At 42.8% G+C, this 10,092-nt stretch overlaps 1 protein-coding gene across 1 annotated transcript; it reads left to right on the forward strand.

The window, feature by feature from the left end:
- Positions 1–292: 292 nt before the first annotated feature.
- uts2r3 (urotensin-2 receptor 3) lies at positions 293–3,895 on the forward strand. The gene is made up of 2 exons (XM_050047862.1): positions 293–506; positions 1,912–3,895. Exon 2 carries the CDS (start codon positions 1,966–1,968, stop codon positions 3,106–3,108), a length of 1,143 nt encoding a protein of 380 aa, XP_049903819.1. The 5' UTR covers positions 293–506; positions 1,912–1,965; the 3' UTR covers positions 3,109–3,895.
- The last annotated feature ends 6,197 nt before the right edge of the window (positions 3,896–10,092 follow it).

Below are 10,092 nucleotides of genomic sequence, written 5' to 3' on the forward strand. Positions count from 1 at the left end.
TTCTATGACAAGTAGATTTCAACCACAAACCCCATCTGATATGGCAAATTGGACTCTTCCTGTTATTGCTACCTACATTACTAATTGCTGGAGAGTGAAGTATATGATTAGAGATGTCAGTGTCATATATTCTGATGCTGCTCTGGTTGAAATGATTTAAACAAGTGGGGTCTCCCTGCACCCCAGCTCACACCAGCACCACTTCATATTAATATTCAGTAGTTTGAAGGATAAGCCCCCTCACTCAGCATCCCATCCCACCCCCTTCCCACTCCTCACACACACACTCCTCTCCCCTCGACCGAGACACATACAGACTGCAGTGAGCAAGACAGACAGCGAAGTTTGGAGGCAGATTGTCGCCACATATTCTCCTCCTGCTCCTGCTCCAGATAAATAATCTGGTGCTTGAAGAATTCAAAGGGATCTTTTAAAGATGGAGTTTTTCCATCAGAGAAATCCATGGAATATTATTTTTATATCAGCTGGAATCAAACTGCTTTAAGGTAGGTTTTAAAGAAAAATAAATCAGAATTATTCACTGAGTCATATGTGAGTGGATCTACAGACATACTGTATGGATTATATGACTATATTGAACGTTTTTCTAAAGGCCCAGACACAGGCCGTTATGCAACAGTTAACTGTCTTTCTCGGGCGTTTCATATACCAACAGGAATCTCAATCTTTAAAGCGTGAAACCTGTGGTTTCTCTAAATATTTTAAGCTGCCTATAATTGTTTTATTTATCGCTAAGAGTGCGGTTTTACCAAAAGTATGCTGAGTTCGCCTGATCACGGGATTATTCAGATTTTGGGTTGTATATTTATTGAGAAAATATTAAATTAAAATGCATGCACACATTTGCATTCAACAGTTTAAATCATATTTGGATTAATCTAATGGTATCGTCAGGAACAGGCCTGTCACACAGCTGTTATTTAAAGGGAGCCGGTAACGTATGGAGGCGCGCAGCACCGCGGGGGTTTGGCTGCTCCTCTGCAGTTCAACAGTAGCTCTTAACCCCGGTGCAGCCCGGGTCACCATGTGTCATCCAGGCCGTTTCTGTCAGGCACCCCGCGTCTGCTTTGATGTCTCTGTAGATTGCATTTCACCAGAGAATCATTAGTCTTGGTCTGAAAGTATTAAGCCTGTCTCGCGAAGCAAAATAATTCAACAAAAGTCGTAAAATATATTCACACTCTTCTGCTGTAACTGTCCAAAATTTCAATTCCCTTTAAAATTAAAATATGTAAAACAAAGTCTGTCCACTGACTCTGCAGATTTCACGCACCGGTCCACATCCAAATCACCCGTGCGCAATTACGCACAACAAGAACCCAGAAATGTAAACTAAAACTTGGCGATATAAAATTAGTTCACACGAACAAAAAGGTCACATCAGCTCTTTCATGTTTCTAACACTTCTGTGCCTCACTTAGCCTAATTGTTGCCCAACTGCTGACCTGGAGAAAGAACAGGCTTTGTAGGTTTGTAGATTTACAGCCTTCCCTCCTACTTTGAAAATCCAATTATTTTACTAAAACCACGACAGCCTCGCCTGGCTCCCGGTGAAACTATAAAACTGGACAGGCTGTGCCAACCGGAGCGGGTTTAAAACATAAACCATCCTGGTTTTGCTGACATTTTCATTTCTGCTACATGTTTATATGACTTTATTTACTTTATCTGGTGTCATGATTCACATAAACCCCCTGGCAGTGCCCTCAGAGATCCAAATCAGTTTCAGCTCTGCTGTAGTTCTTAAACAAATAAAATCTACAGAAACCGGAGAATATAAAAAAGACTTAAGTATTGATGAAAACTAACACAATATCTTTTTGTTCTTCCTTTTGATCCACCTCCTCCCTCCTCTCCATCTCTGAATCTTTCACTTTGCAACTGAAACAGACATCTAACATTCCCTGCCTTCTATCTTTAAAAACTATTTTATAATTTCCCATCATGGACCTCTCAGGCTCTTTGCCTCCACCTTCCCCATACACCTTCCCTATCATCCCCAATTTCTCTGCCCCCTCCTCCTCTCCCTCCATCTCCCCATCACCCAGCCTGGCTTCCACGGCTCTCTTCTGCTCCCTCCTCTCCCTCCTCTCCTTAATGGGCATCACAGGAAACCTGTACACTCTGGGCCTCCTTCTGAAGCGCAGGAGAAGTAGGAGAAGACGTGGAGCAGGACCGGCCTGCTGCCTAATGAGAGTACCTGTCCCATCCTGCCTCGCCAACTCCTCCTCCCCTTCCTCCACCCCCATCTCTTCTTCCTCTCCCTCCTCCTCTCTTTACCTCCAGGTGCTGAGCCTCGCGCTCGCTGATCTGCTCTACCTTTTCACTGCCCCCTTCATCGTGTACGACAGCCTGGCGTCCGGCTGGGCCTTTGGCGAACTGGGCTGCCGCCTCCTCCTGAGCCTCGACCTCCTCACCATGCACGCCTCCATCTTCACTCTCACCGCCATGAGTCTGGACCGCTACCGGGCTGTGGCTCATCCCCTGCACACCTCCTCCTCCAACTCCTCCAGCCTGCTGCGTGTAGGCCTGGCCTGGGGGCTGGCTGTGGCTCTTAGCCTGCCTATGATGATCACGCTGCACCTGGAGGATGGGGAGAACCAGGAGGGCCAGCTGTGTGTGCCGGCGTGGGACGAACAGAGCTCCAAGGCCTACCTGAGCGTGCTCTTCTGCACCAGCATTCTTGGTCCTGGGCTGGCCATCGGAGCACTTTACGCTACTCTAGGCCGGCTTTACTGGGTGTCTCAAACCAGGCCTGCTTGGGCCAGCGGGGGCAGCAGTGCTTGTCCTCCCCGTGCCCCCAAACCCAAAGTCCTCCTCCTCATCCTCGGCATTGTCCTGGCCTTCTGGGCCTGCTTCCTCCCTTTCTGGATCTGGCAGCTGCTGCCTCTCTACCAGCCCGACATGCTGCGGACAGTACCAGTGGGGACACAGGTGACAGTGAATCGTATCCTCACAGGGCTGACGTACGGGAACTCTTGTGTGAATCCATTTTTCTACACGCTATTGACTGGAAAACGAAGACGCAACCGGCAGACGCTGACATCAGCAAATCAGCTCAGCCGTAAGAGCAGTCCACTGCAGTAGTGTTTGTGACTAACAGCAGAGACAATAGTGTGTACATATATGTGTGAAAAGGTACTGTATATGAATGCTTTATGAGTTCAATAACTGGTGCCAAAGACTATTGATCTATCCCTGGACACAGGACAATGCTAAGCTAATGATAGCACTTTGTATAAATGCTTTGTGTTGGGAGACAATCGAGATGACAATCTCTGTACGATATACATGAAAAAATATGTCTTTAATTGCTGTAGTAACCGAGTTTACATGTTGATCATTTGATTCTAAATGTTTTTAATGATAATATTTGTCTCTATGGTAAAGTAATTCAATGGAATTTCTATCACAAGTGGTTACTACAGTAATTTCTTGTGCAGAGGAGTGATTTATCAAGTCAACAGAAAACCCGTACTGTATTCAGTAACATCAGGAGAGCAGAGTTTATGCTGTATGTTGCGCGAGCGTTTCCCGTAAAACCCTGATGCACTTCTGCTTGTTTTCGCAGAACTATCAAAGAAAATGTTTGTTTTTAAACAACTGGCTGTGACTGGTCGGGACCTCGTCGGGACATTTTTCTGAGACCTTGTTTGTTGACTTAATGAATTATGTTTGAGCGGGTCAACAGTCTTTGTTTGCTTCCCCTGAACCCTGACATATCTAAAACAATTGACTTTTAAAAAAAAATATAAATGACCTGCATGTTGGGTTTGAAAATGTACTTATAATTTCTGAGTCATGCAGAGCTTTGCATGGCCTGTAACTGATGTTTATAATGATTGCATAATATATAACCTTTAATAAAGAGAATGCTTTCTGTAAGTCACTGAGTGATTGGATCTTTAACTGGGGGAGACAGAGGAGAAAGGGACATGTTTTGGTTGTGCCAAAAGAACACAAAAGACATATTTTAATGTTAAAAACAATAAAGTGAAAAAGGATAAAAACCTGAGAAGCAATTATTAAGTGAGGCAGGAGGCTGAGAAGCAGATGTTAAAGGTGAGGCATGCTACAAGACTATGATTCAATGATTCTTAGCGGAGGAAAATTCCTGGAGTTGTGTTCATACTTTTGTTTGTGTGTCTGTGTCAGCGTGTCAGTGACTCTGGAAGGTCTTCCCCGTTCTTGTGTATACACTCGCTGGCTGGTGTTTCTGTGTCTCCCTGTAGCAGCGGCCCGTCTCTGTCTGTCGGAGTCAAAGGCTGCACTGTGCTGTATCGCAGACCCCGCTGCTCTTTGACGCAGATGAGCAAATATTGTTGTTTGACAGAAAGGGAGTGAGGATGGGATGATGGGACAAAAGGGGGGGAGGGTGGTATCATACTAGCATGGTGCTTTGGTCAGAAACATGGTGGTGGCGAGGGTGTCCAGGAGGCCAAAGGGTCTAAGATGCTGAGCATGTGATTGTAAGGATTGTGTAAGGTCTCTGGCTCGAGTCCAGGTAGGGGACTATTGCTGCATGTCATCTCCCATCTTTCTCTTAGTTTATTAATTGTCCGCTCTGTACTGCCTACTTCTGATGAAAATAAAGACCTTAAAAAGGGACAGCACGTGGTTTAGAGAAACTAGGAAAGCTGCAAAGGTAACCAACATACATGCACAAGCCTTAAGATTAAATGTCCAGACAGATTTCAGTAGAACTGCAACAATTAATCAATTACATGTCGACTATTAAATTATGCGCTTACTAATTAAAAAATTCTCTGATTCCAGCTTCTTCGATGTGAATATGTTGTTACTCTTTTATGACAGTAAACTGAGCATATTTTGAAAGTGGACAAAACATTTAAGGACGTCATCTTGCATCAACATTTTTGACCATTTTCTAACATTTTATAGCTCAACTGATCAATTAATCGAGGAAAATAATCAAAAGATTAATTGACAATGAAAATAATAGTTAGTTACAGCCCTAGATTTGGGTGTGGTGAACTAACACATTACATCCTACAGAAATAAAAAAATTTTGTGCCCAAGGCCAAAGGGGAAGCCAAAATCAAGGCACACCTGTATTTACTGTATATCTGGGCACAATAGCTTCTATAATGTGTGTTTTCACTCTTATCACGGCATAAGACGACAAAAATAAGAAATAATAAGACAGGTAGCTTTCTTGACACTGTCTACTGTCAGGTGGTAGGTCGTCTTTGCTGGTGCTTTGTTGTAATTTGCTCCGTACAATAAAGCGATCAATTGTCCTGCACATGGCTTTCTCCTTTTAAATGTTATCATCCCTCACACTGGCTGCCAATCAGGGCTTTTCACTTATAATTCCCACATGCTAACGGCGACAAATAGGCTCCCCATGAAGGTTTTTTTTAAATTGAATTAAATTTTTTGGCTAGACTTTGCCTCTTTATTGGGAAATGAGTGCACAAAACATACTGATACAGTCAATTAAGAATTCAGTCATAACGTTTTATACAGGCACAGTTATACACTGCAATAATAAGGTAAGGTTATCACAAAATTCCACGGCACACCTAGCTTGACCTCACGGCACATCATTTGAAAAACCACTGGAGTAAAATATAGATATCATATTGATATTGTGATGAGACTAGATATTGTCTTACATTTTTGATATCATAATATCGTGTTGTCTTTTCCTGGTTTTAAAGCTGCATTACAGTAAAGTGATGTAATTATATGGACTGTTCTAGCTGTTCTACTATCTATCTTTACCCACTTAGTCATTATATCCACATTACTGATAATAACTTATAAAAAATCTCACTGTGTAAATATTTTGTTAAAGCACCAATAGTCACAAAACTGAAACTGAGGTATTCGGTCATAAATATCGTAATATTGGATGTTCGTCATATCACCCAGCCCAAAGTAGAAGTAATATTTAAACTGAATTCTGTTTTTAAGTCGAATTATGTTTGAGGTTCACTTTATAAAGCTAAAAGCATGTTTGCATCTGTGCTGATGGACGTGAGCTTTCCCGTAAAGAGTGTGCGTCTCCTTAAAAATGAATTAAACCAATGAATAAATAAACCATTAAAAAAAACACGGGTGTGAATTGTCCCCTTGAACAATTTCTGAGGAGATTGTTTTGCTTTTATTGTAAATTTAAAATGACTTTCAATTTGCACAGTAAAAAAAAAAAATCAACTATTGTATGTCGTCAATAGGCCACAAAAAAGGCAAAAATGACATTTAAGGCAAAAATGACAATTAAATCTATATGTTTAAAACAGCAACACTGTCCTCTAAGAGAGGAATGATATTCCAGACCTCAATGAAATGTTGACACAGAGCACACGGAGAGCAGATAAAGAAGTTTCAGTGATCCGTTAAATTTTTAATCCAATTTAACAGTTTTCCTTGCGCACCCAACCACACAGAGGGACCATTAAGCTCTATTCACTGTGGTTAACTGTGTTTTCACTTGACATGCAATAACTTCTGTGAGTACATAATCCCCCGGTAACGGATTGTGTGAGTATTTTCATGTGAAATGCAATGTAAAATGAGACTTGATTCATGTGAAGAAAACAAAGTTAAAGAGTGGGTTTATTTATTTGCACATAAAGTGCATACATGTAGAACCATTAACTGAGGGAGAATAAACCCTGAGGGCTGCAGGAGAAGCTGCAGTGGTAATACCAACAGGTTGAAGGGAAACATACCAAAGACATTCGTCGAGGCAGCTCGTGAGTTCCTCTGCACTGTGATGCCGTTATTTCTGAGGCCTTCTGTAGTCTATGCTGCCCACCATGTGTTTCCATTTACCTGTGTTGGCTACCTCTGAGCAGAACGTTCCCACTGCAGTTATTATCCGGAGCCCTGTGCGGTCACACCACAGGGGGCGCTTCTGTTGTGAAGTTAATGCAATATCCATCCACCTTCCACAGACAACTGAGGCCCTCTCAGCACATTTGTCCATTTAAATGGAATTTCTTGCAGACAAAGCGCCAGCGCCGTATACGTTTGAAATCGTGAGCCCTCATATGAGACGTGGTGATTTTTGGACCCCTGGGTCATACCAAAAAGACAGAAGATGGAGGGTGTAGCATGAGTAGAGATGAAACCTGTCCAAAAAGGACACTTGGCAGCAGCCTGGATATTAAAGCACAGAGAGCTTGTTGTTTACTTTTCTGAGTCTGCACAGAGGACAGGTTTTGGGTGTCTGCGTAGTCTAAAACTCAATATATCAGATGATTAAGTCCTCCCTCAGGTCTGCGGGGATGACTGAGTGTTTGATAAACTTCAAATACGTGGTGTTTGGTCAAGCCAACCAAATGGATGGAAAATATTGTCTCAGTTGGCAGGCTGGTCGATCTATAAACTTTGTGTTGTTTGTGTTGGTAGTTGCCAGTGCCGGCTGACTTGCTCCAATCATAACTTTTGTCCTCCTGCGCAACAGAGGCTTTTGATTTCATCCTGAGATCTCCTCCTCTCTGGTCCACAGGGGAAAAACACCAGGACACATATTTTCGTTCGGGATCGTCACTCTGTTCTACCTGAGGATTTCATAAATCCAGCACATGTCCGTTTCCTGGAACCACCAAGCATCTTTCCATCCCAGCAGCCCTCGCCCCGCCTCCCAGCCCTCTGCTCTTGACCAGTGTGTGAGGCTGCTGCAGGTGCCCCTCCCCTGGGCAGCCCGCTCAGGAAAGCACCCTGCTGTGTAGACGAGACGGGCCCGCAGCCCGGGCCAAATTCACGCTGTGAGGCGTATAAGAGGCTCCCATTCTCTCCAGACATACACAAAAAAGATTCCCTTCGCACTCCTCCTCCGCCTGCCCTCCTCTAAAATTCAATCCCCCCATCTGTTTTTTCTCTCTCAATCACGTCTTGTCCCCTCCACACTTTCTGCCTCGCCTACAGTCTCATTTCTCTGCATGGCCTCACCTTATATGACATTAACACTTATACATTACAATATTCTGCAATAACAAAAACTCTCAAGTCTTACATAATTGTCCCAGAATTGACTTCATCTACTTCCAACTTTCAACATCTGTAACATCAGCTTATATCAAACACATTCATTTTTACGACACCCGCACACGTAGTCGACACAGTATTAAAAAAACGGTTTGTAATCGCTGGTTTGACAGCAAACACTGAAACCTGGGAGCTCACAGTGTTTCTTTGTTCAGCCCCTTGGCAACCCCACCATGAGGCGCCCTCCTCCCCATCACGTCCCCTGACTTCACACCTCCGTGTCAGCCGCCAGGATCAGGCGAGACCCAGGCTTGTGTGCCTTGAAGGCCGGAGGTTACATCAACCGACATACACATTACGGTTCACACTCGGGTTCTTACTAGGAAAGACAGTAAACATGGCATGTCTGCCCCTCTCGCTCCTTCTCTCTCCGCCCGTGTCTCTGTGCTCCCCTGCCGCCACCTCCTTGCTGACCGTAAACAGTCATCCCTGTCAGGCGTCAAAGCTCCCCCGACCTCTGACCTTCTGACACCTCACTCATCTGAACCCTATGGTTTGTTCATGCAGAGGGATCATGGCTGAGGAGGGACATTATGGATCTCCATGACACTGGTCAATACCAGAACAAAAGCCTACGTAGATGATTATGTGTTAGATCGAAACGATAAGTCTATTAATTAATCTGTAGAAAATCAATCTATAACTATTCACATATGAATTTTTCAAGCAAAAGTACCAAACATAACCTACTTCCAGCTCCTCAAATATAAAGATTTGCTGCTTGTTTGAGTCTTGTGTGATCAGAAACTTAATATTTTGGGGATCTGGACTTTTGATTAGAAAAAAAAAAGGCATTTGAACACATGAGCTTGGACATTAGGAGGTGCTAATGTGCATTTTTCATTGTTTTATGAAACTTTTTAAACTAAGCAATTATTCGAAACATCAAGAAAATAATCTGCAGATTAATTAATAATAAATAACTGTTCGCTGCAGCCCTATTATATCATGGTTTTCCAAAGGACTACCTAGTTGCTGTGAAATGTGCATTTCAAAGGAATGGCAGCCAAAAATGATTTCATTCAGTAGTGTCAAATGAAATTTAAGCTCTATTTACTGAAGTATGACCTTAAGCACAAACTGGTTTAGTCCAACAACAGCTGTAACATCACTATCACTTCCTTATCTGAGAGTGAAGGCTGAAGAGTGGACGGTATGGTGTTTAGAATTAGAGCGCCGCCTGCAGGTGAAACATAAGAACAAAACTTCAGAGTTGGAACCAAGCATCGTTACTCGCCCTGTTCAGCAGACTCCACTTCAGACGTACAGTGCATCACATCTGCTTTTCTGTTCCTCACAACTCCACACTGATGAGAAAGCAAAACATTTTCAAAACATACTCTATTACTCAGTCTTATAAAAATGCCAAGTAACCAAAGACAGAAGGAGGACGGTGCCTACAGAGCCCACAGACGTGTCTTTATACAATAGTTTCACTTATATTCTGACAACTGTGCCATGTGTGTTCCCGAGTGGCAATCTTGGCGATTCTCTTTCCTGTTATTGGTGTGCAGCACCATCACAGCTGAAATAACTGAAATGTAATGAATACCTCCATCCTGGTGTAAATTACTATTCCATGTCTACAGAGTGTCATTTCTTTCTCCAGTGGCATTAATGTTGAGTGGGTCCAAACTGTAACACACTCTGTTTCAGAGTTTTCTCCATTTATCCAGATGGCTACTTCAAGACAACTCTGTGTAGACTTGTTTTAGACTAAGCATTCATCATGTATGTCTAGGCAGTAATTATAATATTTATGAAAGGGGGCCACGTCCCCTCCTACTATTCAAATATGCTCAAAATCATAGAAAAGTCACAGTACTGTATGTCATTTAAAATGTTATTTAAAATATTATAGTATAATATAAAAAAAATCATAAAAAGTCACAGTACTGTATGTGACTACCGTCCTGATGTATGTACAAAGTTAGTCGTTGGGCCACTATTGTCATGGTACAAATACAATCCTGTGTACTTGAGGATTTTATTAGCAGCTGCAAGTTAACAGCTCTAAAATGGCTGCACGTGTTCCCGACTACACAACAT

The sequence above is a fragment of the Epinephelus moara genome, chromosome 6 (assembly GCF_006386435.1).
Source record: "Epinephelus moara isolate mb chromosome 6, YSFRI_EMoa_1.0, whole genome shotgun sequence".
NCBI lineage: Eukaryota > Metazoa > Chordata > Actinopteri > Perciformes > Serranidae > Epinephelus > Epinephelus moara.

Excerpts from the sequence above, each read along its gene's own strand:
- uts2r3 (XM_050047862.1), top strand. The coding sequence starts at position 1,966 with ATGGACCTCTCAGGCTCTTTGCCTCCACCTTCCCCATACACCTTCCCT.